Source organism: Apis cerana, linkage group LG11 (genome assembly GCF_029169275.1).
Source record: "Apis cerana isolate GH-2021 linkage group LG11, AcerK_1.0, whole genome shotgun sequence".
NCBI classification, from domain to species: Eukaryota; Metazoa; Arthropoda; class Insecta; order Hymenoptera; family Apidae; genus Apis; species Apis cerana.
In genome coordinates, this window is record NC_083862.1 from 9,091,794 (window position 1) to 9,109,791 (window position 17,998).

A 17,998-nucleotide genomic window follows, 5' to 3' on the forward strand; every position below is an offset into this window, starting at 1 on the left:
TATATTAGAAAGGAATTGCTTGTTCTAAAAGAATATTAAAAATTTTTCTAAATTTTTCTAATTTTCTGAGTTAAAGTTTTAAATTTTAAAATTAAATTTTTAATATTTTGAACTTGAATTTAAAAAATTTAATTAAACATGAAACAATTACAATTACAATTGAAAATTAAAGATAAGCATTAATTAATATTAAACATTAATAAACTTAAATAAAGTGAAAATAATATATTAAAATAATATAATTAATGATACATTAAAAAATTAAATCATTTCTTTAAACTCCATAATGACATATTTATAGTATATTTAATAATAGTATAAATAATATAAGTATAAATTTAAAATTTTTGGTTTTAAGCTTTCAAATACATTGCATAATTTACTGTTTCTTATCCGATACGATTTTAATATAAAAAATTACTTAATTATCATAATGTGAAAAGAATCTTTCTAAAGACAAATTTTTGTTTTAATTAATAAACACAAAAAGCTATACAAATCTTTTCTTCTATATTATATATTCTTTTCTTCTATGTTATATCCATTTTGCTAATAATAATGCTTATAACATTCGTCTTATTTTTTCTCGAAATTTTCTAGATTTTATTAAAAATAAATTTTAATTCTTTCGATCTTTAGCAATAATTTATTAAAACGAAATTATTATTAATTTTTTATTATCATCTTTAAAAATGAATCTATAATTATATAGTGTCTAATATTATTTAAAATATTTTGTATTTTAATTTCCTCGGAATGCGAACACTGCATCTATCAAAAACAAAACTCCTTGAATTATACTGATGCATCCTTTAGCGATACCAGTATTACGAAAATTCCCTCGATAAACTGCGTTTATGAAGTGATCAAGGATAAGAGCACCAGCAATGATGAACAAAATACAACCGACTATGGAGAAAAACAAATCCTGCAAAAATTTCGTAAATTATCATTCTAATATATCATTTAAATATATAAAACTTTTTAATTTTTTCTTGTAAATAAAAATTTATAAAAAAAGAAGAACATAATAATTTAAATAGATTTTTTTAATTTATGATTTTCGCAATGAAAAAATTATTAATATTTCTAAATTGATAATGATAAGTTATTTCATATTATATAAAATGAAAAATCTACGTTATGAAACAATAAATTCATTAAAATACAAAAATTATTTTTAAAAAGAAAAATATTTTTGAAATTTTATAATACCATTTATTAGAAACAAAATTGTAATATTATAAATATAATATATTATCAAAAAAGAATTTCAGAAAATTCCTTTATTTTTTATATCTCAATAATAATGAATGGTCATTATAAATTGTTAAGCTCGTTTCGATAATTGCTTTCACGTAAAAAAAATTATAACTATTAACTTAAATATAAATATTTCGTCGAAAACTATTATAAAAGATATAGATAAAATAACTTGGTAGATAAATAATCTTAATATTGATACTAATTCTGAATATTTGATAATGAATTTAATTTATTTAATTTATATCAAGAAAAAAAATGGTATCAAGAAAAATATTTATTAAGTTATTTTATATTTTATTTCTATATTATTATATCAAAATTTATATAGTAATATAATTACAACTATAGAAAATAATTTATAAATTATTACAAATAACTTATTATCATTTCGCTTATTCATTGTAATATTATTATTACAATATTAATTAATATGAAAGTATTATAAAATATTTAGATGTAAAAATATATTTTTACTATGATTCTAATGGTTTAAAAAATAGTTTTAAAAATATAATTTAAAAAAAAATCATAAAAAAATAGAAAAATGTATATAAATAATATTTTTTATAAAAAAATTCATATGAAATTATTTAAATATAATTTTGATTTACCAAGCGATGATCAATAGTAGCTCCTAGGATAATTCCAAGACATATTCCCACAAGGATAATTAAATACCCACCAAAGGTACCCATTGTAACAAAGGCACTGGTTAAACTACTATCACTGAAGGAATGATAATGTAATCCTATAAGAACGCATACTATTATCTGAAAATAATAAAAAAAGAGAAAATATAAATGAATAAATAATAAATATAAAATTTATTTAAAAGTATATATTAGTTGCAATAATTTTTTCAATATCTTTAAATTATTCTATAAATCCATATAAATATATTAATTCAAATATTAGTAATGCTATATTATCATTTAACAGACTACATTAAATTTTCAGTATAGTTTAGTATAGTTTACATATAGTTTTAAAATCGCATTGTTATGAAAAATTGTTGTTTATTCATTTTTTGAATTTGAATTAATTGTAAAAATTCGATTATTCGGTAGTATATATCTAATGTAATAATTTCTAATGCAATAATACTATTACGCAAAAATTTTGAATTTTTTATATACAATGTTATATAATCTAATATAATCAATAATATAAAACAAAACTAAATTATAAAAAGTTATAAGTTATATATTATATATAGATGATTTATTATATAATTAAAGTGATTAGATTAATAAATAAATGCATAGATTCGATTAATATCATAATTAGAATTCAATAATTGTACTCTAAGAAGATTTTATTTCAAGAATATAAATTTTAAGCAGAAATTTATCATGATTTTGTATCATGACGAAGCAAATAATATATATATAATGTATATATAAGTATATATATATCGATTTTATCAATACCATCATAAATAATCTATTAAAATTCAACTATCGTGCTTTGAATAAAAAATCAATTCTATTGCAAGAGTATAAATTTTGAACAGAGATCCAATTATTGATGATAAATATTTCTTCATAGAAAGTATTCTCTCGCCATTCTTAATGTTATATTCATAACATGTTCTGAGCTCTGTTCATCATTATTTATATTGCATAGTAACATTACGTCATATATTCAATTTGTTCAAACCTGATTCGAAAAAAATTCTTGAAATATTTTATTTCTTTTTCTTTTTAATAACAATGATTCAATGTTTTAATAAGAATTTTTAATTTTTTATTATTTATGGATATCTTTCGATTATCTTGTGTGATCGATAGAATAAAGTCATTGGAAAATATTTAGTAATTTTTAATACTTTTAATTGTTTTCGCTATTTGAATTGTTTTACTGGATCAATAAAGACGAATGAATGTATTGTTCATGAAAAAAGATAAAACATTTACTATTGAAATTCTATAGCGACGTTTATAATGATAAAGTGTTCTAACGTTTCTTTTTATGTACAAGTAAAAGTATACAAGAATAAGGATTCATTATCATAATTTTTTATTTTAATAATGTAATAAATTAATTTTTGTAACACATTAATTTCTTAATAAATTATTTATAATTTCTAACTCATAATATATAACTAAATTGAAAATTTTCAAACAATAAATAATATTAATAATAAAATTAATCTTAGTAAATTTACCAATTAAAATCCAATTTAAAATAATCAAAAATATAATATATTATATAAGAAAAAGAAAATAAAGTAATTAAAATTTTGAATTAAAGAATAAATAAAAAAGTTTATTCAAAATCGTAAAAGTTTGTACGATGTATCATAGCTAAAAAATCGTAATAAAAATTTGAATAATAATTTATTTCCAGAATGTGATTTGCGAAGTGTGATTATAACAAGAAGAGATGCTCAATAATCATTATTATATCATTTTCTGATAGAGAAAATTCTCTAAAATTTCAGAATCTACCATTGATTTATGATTTGAATATTAAATAAGATATTAGATAGAATATTAGATAGAATATTAGTAGATTTACTATTTTAATTTTGATATTTAAAGAATAAAATTTTTGTTTAATTTAAAATTATTTCTCTACTTACCAATTCCACCACTTTGAAGATAGTAGCCTTGTTCATTCCCATCTTAATCTATTTGTAAAAAAAAATTATTTAAAAATTTATTATTTTAAAAGCTTTAAAAGAAATTCATATAGTGATATATATCAATTTATGATATTAATTTAATTTTTATATTAATTTTTTCTAAATTAATAACTTCTAAATTAATTCTCAGATATAACTAATTCCTTTTCTTTAGAAAATGTAATATAAAATTTTATTTTATTTATTATACTTCTATATGTAATAAATTTAAGAAATTGAAATTAATAATAATTATTAAAATTAATTTCTTGTATACTTACTACTAATATAATATTAACAAATTATAGAAATTCTTTATATTCTTAATGATTGATATATTTTAAAATTAATAAGTTTCTTATATTTTTAATCTTATTGAAATATGAATTTTATTATTTTTAATAATATAATTTTAAATTATTCATAATAATAATTATTCAAATTAATTGTAAATCAATTTCAAAGCAAACGAAACAAACAAATGAATTCTAAATTGAAGTTATATTATTTTTTTTAATAAAACAAACTTCTAATCAGTACGTTTATTTATTCTTTTTAATTATATATTAATTATCTATAACAGTAATTATTTCATATTGTTAATTATGCATTTAATATTATTTTTTTATTAATTATTTTTTTTATTTATTAATTTAATAAATTAATAATGGTTTATTCGTTTCATAATTATAAAATAATTTTTATTCTCATAATTTAGATAAAAAAAAATATATAATACATAATACCATTTCATTTGATAAATCTTTAGAACATATATAGATCGCATAGACAATTGTTTATATTTTTATTTTGACTCATCTTATTCATTCAAATTCTATATTAAACGTAAAAAATTGGCACAAATTACATATATGCGTTTACTAGATTTTATACTATTATTAACGTGTGAATTGTATATTATTAACGTGTGAATTGTTTACTTATAAAAACAGTGTTTTGATACACAATTTTAATTTGAATATATTTTGTTAATAAATAACTTTTTGATGATTTTAGTAAGATTATTATTTTAAAAATTTAACTTTTTTTATATTATATTTTTTCTAGTCTCCATTTTAAAAATTAATCATTAAATTGTTTTATAATTTATTGTTTCAATTTTTATTACTTTTAATATTTACTAATATTAATTTTAATTTATTTAATACATTATTTAATAATATAATTTAATAAATTAAAGCTTTAAAATATCACAAAAATATATCTTAAATTTTTCAACAATAAACTTTTACTAAAATATATTTCAAAATAATTTATTTGGCACATTTGCACGTAGCTAAGTTAGTCGAATGAATAGTCTTTTATGGTAACCAGTCTATCCATATAATTCCAAAGATGGATAAAAAGAAATCTAGCAAAAATATTAACACTCTATTCATAAGTTTATACTATCATTAAGTGAAGAATCGTATGACTGAAAAATTAATGTTTTAACTAGTGATTAAAAAGAAGAAAAAAAATTAAATAAATCTTAATAATACAAGTATTAAAACTTATATAAATTTATTTATCAAAATAGAAAAAACTAGAAATTAATTTATAAAACAAAAATTTGCAAAAATTAAAATAAATAAATAAAACAGAAAATCACTAATGTGTACAAAATTCATTACTAAAAGGAAAGTTGTACTTTCACTCGTATGATCATTACATTAGTCTAAAAACCTTGACTCAAATTTTTAACATATTTCTTTTCATGTGATTTTTTTTTCATTTATTTTTTTATTTATTTTTTTCTCTTAAAATTTACACGTTACTCTAAATAACCCGATGTTTAAAATATAATTATTAAAATAAATTGTAATCACTTTGATAATAAATAAAAATTAATCTTACAAATTGGAAATGTTTTCCATTTCGTATTTAAATTTTTAATATAATATAAAATATTTTAAATGTATATTTTAAATTAAGTAAATATTTGATTGTTTTATTTAAAACAAAACGATTAATTGTGTGAATATAAAATATAATTATTTTATTATATTTATTAGATAAATATTTATAGTAAATTTTAAACTTTTTTAACTTGAATATTAATTTTGAATTGTAAAATTTAAACTAAATATTTATTTATCTAAAATTTAAATTACAAAGTTTATTAAAATGTTATACACTTTTTTTTCAGTTGATTAAAATAGAATCATAAATGCATATAAATTGTAAAAAATTATACTTCATCTATATTAATCATAACTTATAAAACACAAAATTGTACTATGAATCCATACAAAATCGTAATAGAAACTTTTATATGCTAAGGCAAAAAAACTTATAAAAAAATCATGATCTAAATGAGCTAATTATACATTATTCAACGAAAAAAAATTTTATTTGTCAATACTAACAAAAATTAATTAATTCACTTTGATCAGTATAATAATTGCAAAAAATTATTAATGATGTTTTATTTCCAACATTTATCACACATATACTTATATCTTAACAATTTGTTTCATAACAATTTCCATTAATTTCATAAGTTCTCATTCAATTTTCTATAATAAATTTAAAAAAAATAAAGCTATGCATTTTAATCTCGCATATTTTAATATCCAACATATATTATCACAATTTTTAAACGCAATTTTTTTATTTAATATATAAAATTAGATGCTATTTTTCTTGAGAATTTAATTTTAATATATATTTAATAGTTAAAATACTTTGTGAAATTGAAGTTAGCTTATTTTATTTTTACGTTGAAAATAAACTTACTTTTATTCAATTTAAATTAATTAAATTCAGTTTAATCGGAAGTAGATTTTCACAAAACAATAGTTCGTCAAGGATTAGACTAGACGTCAAGACCGATTACGAAGAAGCGTTCAATTCCGATTTTTACCATAGACTGAAGCACGGCTACATTTACACAATCTTTTACATACGCATATTGTGAGTAGTCTCGCCTTTAGTAATGTTATGACGTCTCTGTTAGTGTCTCTCAATTGTATGATCTTTTTACAAATCTTTTTACAAATTCATTATTTCAAAAATAAATATAATAAAAATCTTTTATAGAAAATTTTTATTAAAAATATTTTATTTATTATGAAACTTATAAGAAATCTTTTTTTAAAATATTTAAAATATGCATTTGTTATAAAAGTATAGTATAAGTGTTTTTAAAAAAACATTATAAAAATTAATAATAATAATAGATTTATTCATATTTTTAATTGTTGTAAGATGTTGATATTATTATAAATCAATATTTTCCTTGTGAATGATAAATATATAAGAAAGAGAAAAAAATTTTTATAGTAAAATAAATTTTATAATAAAATATATATTAATTTTTTATATTTATAATATTTTTCAAATTTTTTAACTTTTTAAATGCAATACTTAAGTATTTTGTTATTTCATATAAAAACATATATTATAATAAATTCATGTGTAATTAATAGTGTTCAAGGTCATATAAAATCAGATAGAAAATAAAAGAAATAGTTATTTTGAGTAAATTACATTACTTTATTTAATGACGTGTTTTTGTAATATAATATCACACATTTCTTATTGATAAATCTATATATATATATATATATCTCTTATGTAATTGACTCATTTTATATTTTTATTAATTATAGAAAGTCATATTTATTACTAATATCAAAAAATGAATTTAATGATATTATAATTTCAATTTTAATTTCGTATTTAAAAGTTATTATATTGTTAAAAAGATCTAATATTTTCATATAAATAATTATAAAATATTTTAAAATAAACAATTTTTTTTTAATATAAATAAAATTATTTGAAAATTTTTATCGAATATATGTAATAATTAGTTCGAATAAAAAAATATGAAATTTTTTATTTTTTAAATTTTATTGAAAAATTAAAATACTATTTCATAATTAAATATAAAAATGTATTATTTCTTTTTTTAAATTATCTTTAAAATTGTTAAAAAAAATAAAATATTTACAATAAAATAATCTTCTTTTCTTTTTATCATTATACAAATTATACAAATTTATTAAATTTTTTCAAAATTATAAACTCTCAAAATTTAATTATTTGATTAGAAAATTATTCTTTATTCTTTTTTTATATTTTTACTTTTTTTTGTATTTTTAATATAATATTGAATTAGGTTCATATTTATGAAAGATTGAGAAGCACTGGTAACACGATCAAGTTCATTCTAGTTAATGGTTGGTTTTCATGAAAGAGAATATCGACTTCAATTAAATTTGTTAGATAGTTTTTAATAATTCTGAATTTTTTCATGATTATAATATTATATGTATTATATTGTTATTAAATTAATTTTATTACATATATTTATTTATATATTATAAATATATATTTAAATATATTTAAATACATACATCACATATTTTTCTAAATGAAATAGATAGATTAATTAAATATAATAAATTTTTTGATTCATATTTTGCCTATTTACATGTGTATATATTAATTTATTAATAATCAAACATTATTATAATTATTTAGTATTCATATGAAATGATTCATATTATATATTACTCATTTTAAATGTGATTTAGTATCGTTGTAGAAAATTGTCATTCAAAGATAAACTTGATGTTATAAATAACTAAATTTTTATCGAAAATTTTTTAAATTTTATTTAAATTTAATTCGAATTATTAAATTTTATTTAAATTATATTCGAAATTAAATATTAATTCTTTATAATATTTAAAACCACTAATTAATATAACTTTGTTTTATATTTTTTTTATCTGTTTTTATATTTGTTTTTTTATATTTTTATTTGTTTTATATTTTTTCGATGTTCTAAGATTTAAAAAATTCTGAAAAAATTCAGAATTAACATATTTACTTTATTTTTCAAGTTTTAAGTTTTTCAAAAACAATCGAAATAAAATCGATTATTTTAAATTATTTTTGGGATTTCATTTTATGAATGATTAAAATTTTTATATTATATTATTAATATATAATTTTTTATATAATATTTTTATATATATTCTGCTTAAAACTTGTTAAAACTTATATATATTTGATTATTACATTAAAAATTACATAAAATATAAGATATCAAATATTAATTAAATATAGAGTATTTTCGAAACTCAATTTAGAATTTATGAGTAAATTTAAATTACATGCATTTTTGAAGTACAATAAAATACATAAAAATTATTCTAGAAAATTTTTTTATTTATATTTATTTTTCTTTATAATAAATTTTTTATAATAATAATTTTCACAAAAATATCAAATATTTCTAGAATTTTATAATTTTATAATTTTTTTTTTCTTGGATCTTCAAAAAAAATGATCTATTATATTATTATACACAATTATATACCTTTTATTATATACCTTTCATTAATTCTTACGTCGATTCTCTTTTAATGTTTTTTTTTGAGTGACATTATATTATCAATTATATGATAACGTCATATCATATTATTCAGATACAAAGCATCATGAAATTCGCAATAGGCTTAATTTATAATGGTGAAGTCTGAGAACATTATGTCACATTTTTTAATAAATATTATCTAAGAATAAGAAAAATTGTAATTCATACGAAAATTCAAAACTTATGAGGAACTATCGAACATTTCTTGTTTTCGTTTCTTTTTTTTTCTATTATTGATATTTTTCTATTTTTTCTTATTTATTTTTTTATTATCTTCATTTCATTCTTTCGGTTTTCTTTTTACATTTATATTTCTAAATCAAATTATATTTAAATTTTTTTGAAAAAACAAGTGAAAAAAATTATTAATATAATTTGATATAGATTTTTAATATAAGATATATAATTTTTTTTTTATAAATGATATATTTTTTTTCTTTCATAATGAAATGAAAAATTTTAAAACAAAATTTGTATTTATACAATGTAAAAATTTTTATTTTATTATGTATGTTACATAAACATTTATAACGTTTATAATATTTACAATGATTTATGAATATTTTTTTTAAATAATATATGATAAAGATTAAATAAAGATTAATGTTTATATCACACAATATTAAAAATAAATATTAAAAGTATTGTTTTTAATAATTAAAAAAAAATTAATTTTATTTATTAATTAAAAAAATGATAGAAATGATATAAAAATTTTTATAACTATATATATATATATATATATTTTAAATATTTTTGCATTTTTTCCCGCAATTCTTTCAAATTTTATGACGTAATTTTTTTTTTAGTATGTAACGCCATCTCTTTGGAAAATAGTCAAACTTGTCGTACGTTTTTACCAATAGTAAAATAAATTTATTAATAGACTTTAACTTGTAGCTCCATCTCGAAAGCTTTTTATATAGATATATATATTATATTATATTATATTATGTATAGATAACACTAATAATCAATTCTTAATGAGAAGTCTCACTTAAAAAATAGCACTAACCATCAATTCCTATTCCATCTTATTTTTTTAATATTTTTTATCTACATTATATTTTTTTGTTTATTTTTTTCATTTATTGTGTTATATTCTATAGATGGTACTAATTTCTTAATTTTTACTTCTACTTTTGTTCTTATCTTTTTTTACTCTACTTTTCATTTTTTTTATCTATATTTTGCAGCTTTTGATGCATAACTACTATAATTAAAGTATAATTAAAGTATCAATTAAACATTTTCATCATAGCTTGCCTTAAAATAAAAAAATGTAAATATTATTTTCGGCTTTTTAATGCATCTCTAGAATGATGACTTCATATATCTAGATTATGTGATATAAAAATGCATTGGCTAATATCTCTTTTATATTTAGTCTATGGATATAAAATACTATTATAAGATGGTAAATCTATTCTGTATCTTGTCTATGGACAAGATTCCTAAAATTTATTTTGTCAATGATGTTAATAAGAAGTAAGTAATTAATCTAAAATAACTGAATTTATATATATGTATATAAAAAATAATAAAAATACAAATAAAATAGCATTATAATAATGGGAAATATATCTATAAAACAAAATATAAAAAATTAAATTCTAAGTAACTCAAATATTCTTAATGAACCTAAAGTTATGACTATGTGATTAACGTGTAAAAGCTTGGAAATAAAAAGAGATTTTACAAGACGAATCGTGCAAAAAGATTCTATGAAACGATTTGTTTGTTCTTTTATATTCGCAAACTTGTCTTAAGAGAAAAATTGGGCCACGGTATAATTTCTCTTTTGCTCACAGTATTGTGACACTTATCGCCAAATATCAAGTAATTCTAGGTATTTAATTTAAATAGTTTTTGTTTAACACTATTTATTATAATTGAAATAAAATATATTTTATATGTAACTTATATATATGTATATATATAGATTTTGTATTTTTTGTATTATTTTTTTATACTATTTTTATTTAATTCAGATTTTTAAATCACAATAAATGTCTTAAATCATGACTACAATAAATGTCTTAAGTCAAGATGTTGCAATGACATCACAACAGTCTCAAACACAATCTCAACAGACACAATTTGTATCACAACCTCCAAAGCAGCAAGTAGTACAGCAACCATCTAATCAACAACAACCACAACAACAACAAAGTTCCTTCAATGATTTCCCACAAGTATGTCTATTGTAAAAAAAAATAAATTTTATTGAATATGTCTCCATATGTTATATATATATATTTTTTATATTTTTTTATATTATATAAATTCTAGTTTCTAACTAAAACAAGATTACAAGATCTTGTGAAAGAAGTAGATCCTACTGAACAATTAGATGAAGAAGTAGAAGAAATGTTATTACAGTTGGCAGATGATTTTGTAGAAACAACTGTCAATGCAGCATGTTTGTTAGCTAAACATCGTCATGCAAATACTGTAGAAGTAAAAGATGTACAATTACATTTAGGTAAGTTATGAAAAATAATGAGATAAATAACTAATCAATACAACATAATTAAATATATATAATTTATTATCCAATTTTTAGAAAGAAATTGGAATATGTGGATTCCTGGTTTTGGTACAGATGAAGTACGTCCATATAAACGTGCAACAGTTACTGAAGCACATAAACAAAGATTGGCACTTATACGAAAATCAATTAAAAAATATTAGTCTTTCTGTACATTTCATCCTGCGTTATTATTTTATCTATAACTAACAATTCTTTTACATGTAGTATAATTTATGATAACATATATAATTAATATTTGTAAAAGAAATTATAATTATATATATACATAATTATGATTATACATACTTTTTGCAATGTACATAATTTTAAGTCTAAAATGTTTAATATTAAACAATAACTAAATTTTTTTTTAACAAGTTTATAATTACTTTATATAATATGATTTAAAAACAGAAAAATTAAAGAAATAAATATTATAATTTTGATTAAACATTATATAAAATAATTTATTGTTTTGTAAATTTTTTTGTGAAAATTTATATTTGTAAAAAAAAAAATTTTATTCAAAAAATAAAAATTTACTATTTTATTTATATAATAAAATTATTATATTAAAATATAAGAATAAGCAATTTAATTAAGATTTAAATCTTAAAAAATGTTATTCATTCATATATAAAATTATATAAAAATGATACAAGATGGTAATTTTTAATTTTACAAAATTTTTTTAAAAATATATATTTCAAGAAATTGTATTCTTGATTTTTTATTTATATAATATAAAAATATAAATGTAAAAAAATTTATATATAGAAAAAATACAAATTAAATAAATTTTTTATTAAATTATTAAATTGCATTTAATTTTAAATATCACTAGATTTAAGTCACTAATTTATTTAGTTACTTTTTTTTATAACTGAAACAAACCGGAAACCTGCTTGCTCTTCAAATTTATAAATGTAAAAAAATTTATATAAAAAAGATACAAATTAAAGAAATTTATTCTATTAAATTATTAAATTGCATTTAATTTTAAATATCAGTAGATTTAAGTCACTAATTTATTTAGTTATTTTTTGATTTATAGTAATTACTGAAACAGAAAAACCGGAAACCTGTTTGCTCATCAAATTGATAAATATAAAAAGATTTATATAAAAAAAGTACAAATTAAAGAAATTTATTCTATTAAATTATTAAATTGTATTTAATTTTAAATATTAGTAGATTTAAGTCACTAATTTATTTAGTTATTTTTTGATTTATAATAATTACTGAAACAGAAGAAACCGGAAACCTGTTTGTTCATCAAATTGATAAACATAAAAAAATTTATATAAAAAAAAGTTAAACAAAGTTAAAATTAAAGAAATTTATTCTATTAAATTATTAAATTGCATTTAATTTTAAATATTAGTAGATTTAAGTCACTAATTTATTTAGTTACTTTTTGATTTATAATAATTACTGAAACAGAAGAAACCGGAAACCTGTTTGTTCATCAAATTAATAAACGCAAAAAAATTTATATAAAAAAAGTACAAATTAAAGAAATTTATTCTATTAAATTATTAAATTGCATTTAATTTTAAATATCACTAGATTTAAGTCACTAATTTATTTAGTTACTTTTTGATTTATAGTAATTACTGAAACAGAAGAAACCGGAAACCTGCTTTCTCATCAAATTGAATTCATCAAACCAACCAACAACATACATACCATAGTCTAGTATAAATCGTGATAACCTTTTCTTCCAGGGACATTGTAAGATTTTACCATTTGCTTATTGGGATTTCAGACGGTATGTACACTTTCTTTTACTTAATCTTTATACGTATATATATATATATATATATGTATATATATATATACATATAAAATATTTAATAATTTGTTAAAATTAATTTGTTAAAATAATTTCATATTGTTAGTCCAAAAAATAAACAATTACTTTTTCAATATTTATTATAAATATTTATATAAATATTTACTCTAAGTGAAGCTAGTGATTATAGCATCTGAACATATATATCTCCTTATTCTATTAGTTGTTAAATATAAAAAATATATAAATTAGATTTTAATATATTCTTATTTATCAATTTAAGTATGGTATTCGTATTTATCAATTTAAGTATGGTATTCTTTTAATAATTAATGAAAGTTTTCAAATTAATAATGTTTTGATTTTAAGGGTTAGGCTTTTATTTATAGAAAATAAATATATCGAAATTAAAATATCAATTACATTGCAGATATTGTGTGCAAGACAATAGTGAAGATAATATAATTTATTTTATTGAAAAAAAAAAATTCAGTAAAAATTATATAAAAATAACAAAATAAGAATTTATTATATTCTATAATAAACAGTAGATATAATAGATATTTCTGAAGGATATTTCATTAAAAAAATGTCTGGTAGTAATGAAAATATGAATAATAACACCTGTGTTGTATGTTACAAAAATGTTGACATTTATAGCATTGGAATGTGTGAACACCCTGTATGTTATGAATGTAGTACTCGAATGAGGGTACTTTGTTGTCAAAATGAATGTCCTATTTGTCGCCAAGATTTGCCAAAGGTTGTATTTACAAAGGAAATAAAACCTTTTTGCCAATTACATAAAGGTAGTTTAATAGATACACGATATAATATCTATTTCGATACATCAGATATTCAAAATAAATTTTATGATTTATTGGCTAATGTTTGCTATATTTGCAAAGAGAAACTTGTATTCAGTAATTTTAATAGTTTAAAAGATCATATGAGACATCAACATGAATTACATTATTGTGATCTTTGTGTGGAAAATTTAAAGGTAATAAATATTAATATCATTTAATTTTAAATTTATTTTAAAATATATTAAGATTAACTTATTCTTAATTTTCAATAATTTATAACGAAAAATTAATAAATCTAACTTGTTTAATTTTTTATAATAGATATTTTCTCATGAAAGACGTTCCTACACAAGATCTGATCTTGCACAACACCGAAGAAAAGGAGATATTGATGACAAAAGTCATAAAGGACATCCATTATGTGAATTTTGTGATCAACGCTATATGGATAATGATGAATTATTTCGTCATTTAAGAAGAGATCATTTATATTGTCATTTTTGTGATGCAGATGGTTTACATCAATATTATAGCTCTTATGATTATTTGAGAGATCATTTCAGACAAGAACATTTCTTGTGTGAAGAAGGAACGTGTGTTGAGGAAAAATTTACAAGTGTTTTTAGAACTGATATAGATCTTAAAGCACATAAGGCAAGTGTTCATAGTAAACAAATGAGCAAAGCTGCTGCAAAGCAAGCAAGAACACTAGAATTAGAATTTACACTAGCTCCACGTGGTGAAAACCGAATGAACAGAAGAGGAATGTTAGGTCCATCGACTTCTAGGAATTCAAGAGATTATAGTCTCAGGGAATATCAACCAATTTCACCAAATACTTCAAATGTATTTATACCAAACAACGAACTTACTTTTATAAAACGTCGATCTGTGGATGTGCAAAGTACAGAAGAATTTCCAACATTGGGTAACACTGCACCTATTGTACCTACATTAAATCAAAGTAAAGGTAGAGGTAATGTAACAATCCGTAGTACTATAAGACCCCAGCCTCTTGCTGTTACAGACGAAAATTTCCCCGCATTAGGACCAGAAGCAGGAAGTACAAGTATTTCTAAAACTGTTAATTTTAGTGTATCCAGCAGTAATGCAACAGGATCAAATATACAACCTCAAAAGAGTACAACTTCTAATGTATCTATTCAAGTTAATCATGAACCAAATGGAACAGTTACTACAAAAGTTTCAGGTCCTAATATAAGAATTCGTCCAGCTCAGTTATCAATGGAATCATTTCCTGCATTAGGTTCTTCAGAGCCATCAACTAGTAGCAATACAAATTCAACTCATTGGAAAGAGGTATTACAATGGACTTGTTCTAAATCTACATCGGTACCTAAAAAAGTAGTTTCACTACCATTAAATCCTTCTCCACCACCTATTCAATCTGGAGAAGATTTTCCTACATTATCAAAGTCATCTAAATCAAAGAAACAACAATCGACAATTACAGTAATTCCTTCTTGGGGTCAATCGCAGAATTTTAATAACGGTAATAATATAAAAACAACTACTGATTTAATAAAAGGAAAAACGAGAAAGAAAAAAGTTAAACAAAATTATAATAACAATACTGCTAATGGAAATGATAATAGTTCAAAAACAAATATAAGTTCTGTTGTAGTAAAAAAAGAATGTGAAACACCTAGAAATTTATCTAGTATGAATAGAACGGATACTGTACAGTCAAGTTCACAGTCTACACGAAATATAAATAATATTAGTAACAGTGAAAATATATCAAAAAATATAAATGTTCAATCTTCAAAAGAAATGGAACAAATTAATAAGAAAGAAAAGAAAAAGCATAAAAATATAGATAATGAAACGGTTGTAAATACAAATATTGATAATAATACTTCAAACGGAGTACAGAGAAAACGCACTGAATTAAAAATAGATAGCTTAAATTCTAGCAATAGAAATTTTCGTCATTTAGAAGAATTTCCAGCTTTAAGTAGCAGCAGTTCTAAACCACCAGGTTTCACAAATCCACCACCAGGATTTGGAACAACAACTCCTCCACCTCCTGGTTTTTGTATAAAGTATAACAGCATGGATAAATTACATAATAGTAATGGATTGACTTTTACAAATAGTTCTGGAGAAAGTTATTCTATTTTGCCAAATAATAGTAAGCACAATAGTGCATATAATTATATACTTCCTCCAGAATTTCAAAAACGGAATAAATGTCTTGTAGCCAAAGTTAATGAAATCCTAATGCAACATGATGATCAAATTGAAGAATTTCGATATATAAGTGGATTATTTCGACAAGGAACATACAATGCTCAAGATTACTATACACATTGTCGCGAAGTTATGGGTTTCAATGGTTTTGAAAATGTATTTCCAGAGCTTTTAGCTCTCTTGCCAGATATTGAAAAGCAACAAGAACTATTTAAAGTTCACAAAAAAGAAAGTGGTAATAAAATTAAAGGTTTAGAAATTTGTGCAACTTGTGGTCAAGTTTTAAAGACTGGTGATTTTCGAACACATATGACTAGTCATACATTAGAAAGTCATTTTCCTGCATTGGGCAAAAATAATGCTCTGTCTCAAAAATATTCTTAGGTTTATAAAAGCATATAGTTATGTTCCTTTAATTATCTTAAAAATTTTGCCAAGGTTCTGTAAGCTATAAATAAAGGAACTGCTAAACAAATTATTTTTATGAATGGCATCAATGTAAAATAGTTATAATCAATTTGAAGTTATTGGTAAAATATAAATATTCTAATTGTCAGCTTTTAGTATTAAAAAATTAATTTGAACAAATTAATGACCATGATGTACTTGGTATTTGTTCAATGACCTGTGTGATTGCTGCCTAAACTAAAGAAAATTTATTATCAAATGGTTGTATGCGCTAATAATTTTATGAAAATGCATATAGCAAATAAAGTCAATAATTCTGTGTATAATAACAAATTTTATGTAAATGAATTTAAACAATTTAACATTTGTGACACAAAAATATCTAAATAAGATATTCATATATTAAAATCTTTTAATTGATGCCCTTTATTCTGTCGTATGTTAAAACTACTTTGTATATATTATATCATAAGTAGGAAATATATTCTGTAATTTATTCATTATCTTTTATGAGTAGAAATGGAATAAAATTTTATGATGCATAAAAATAATATTGCATATTAACAAATTATTTGATACGTTATACATTATACAGTGCATGTATGATAATGTACTGTTTTGTACTGTAATAAAGTTACTACATTGAGTTAAATAAGAAGACTGCAAAATATACTTGACTATTATATTTCCCTATATTGTAAAAATAAATTTTTATTTTTATGTTATAAAAGAAAATGATAATGATAAAATACAATTGTAAAGTTATAATTTATATTTTTATTTCTAATAATTTTTTAATTTATAATGATATTTTACAATAAAAATTATATATCTTTATAAGAAAAAATTATTAATAAGGAAGAAAGGTATATATTTTAATTGTTTATTCTTATACTTTACTCTTATTAATATTATTCATTCTATACTATTATTTATTCAAAAAACAAAATAGTAG

General features: G+C 19.4%; 3 protein-coding genes across 4 annotated transcripts; 2 read left to right on the forward strand and 1 right to left on the reverse strand.

Moving 5' to 3' along the window:
• Window positions 1-660: 660 nt before the first annotated feature.
• Window positions 661-6,805, reverse strand: LOC107997713 (uncharacterized). Its single transcript, XM_017056487.3, has 4 exons — window positions 6,632-6,805; window positions 3,851-3,898; window positions 1,878-2,036; window positions 661-928 (listed from the first exon to the last, which is right to left on the reverse strand). Exons 2-4 carry the CDS (start codon window positions 3,890-3,892, stop codon window positions 743-745), a joined length of 387 nt encoding a protein of 128 aa, XP_016911976.1. The 5' UTR covers window positions 3,893-3,898; window positions 6,632-6,805; the 3' UTR covers window positions 661-742.
• Window positions 6,806-10,631: 3,826 nt separating this feature from the next.
• On the forward strand, window positions 10,632-12,381 carry LOC107997700 (transcription initiation factor TFIID subunit 12). Of its 2 annotated transcripts, none has more exons than XM_062082643.1 (4): window positions 10,632-10,772; window positions 11,276-11,479; window positions 11,577-11,769; window positions 11,851-12,381. In XM_062082643.1, exons 2-4 carry the CDS (start codon window positions 11,306-11,308, stop codon window positions 11,976-11,978), a joined length of 495 nt encoding a protein of 164 aa, XP_061938627.1. In that variant the 5' UTR covers window positions 10,632-10,772; window positions 11,276-11,305; the 3' UTR covers window positions 11,979-12,381. The 2 variants fall into 2 exon arrangements, with proteins under 2 accessions (XP_061938627.1, XP_028522457.2); XM_028666656.2 differs by having other exon boundaries at window positions 10,675-11,133.
• A 1,050-nt stretch (window positions 12,382-13,431) lies between these two features.
• On the forward strand, window positions 13,432-17,711 carry LOC107997762 (E3 ubiquitin-protein ligase ZNF598). The gene is made up of 3 exons (XM_017056587.3): window positions 13,432-13,588; window positions 14,043-14,615; window positions 14,743-17,711. The coding sequence occupies exons 2-3, from the start codon at window positions 14,202-14,204 to the stop codon at window positions 17,017-17,019; spliced, it is 2,691 nt and encodes an 896-aa protein (XP_016912076.1). The 5' UTR covers window positions 13,432-13,588; window positions 14,043-14,201; the 3' UTR covers window positions 17,020-17,711.
• Window positions 17,712-17,998: the final 287 nt, after the last annotated feature.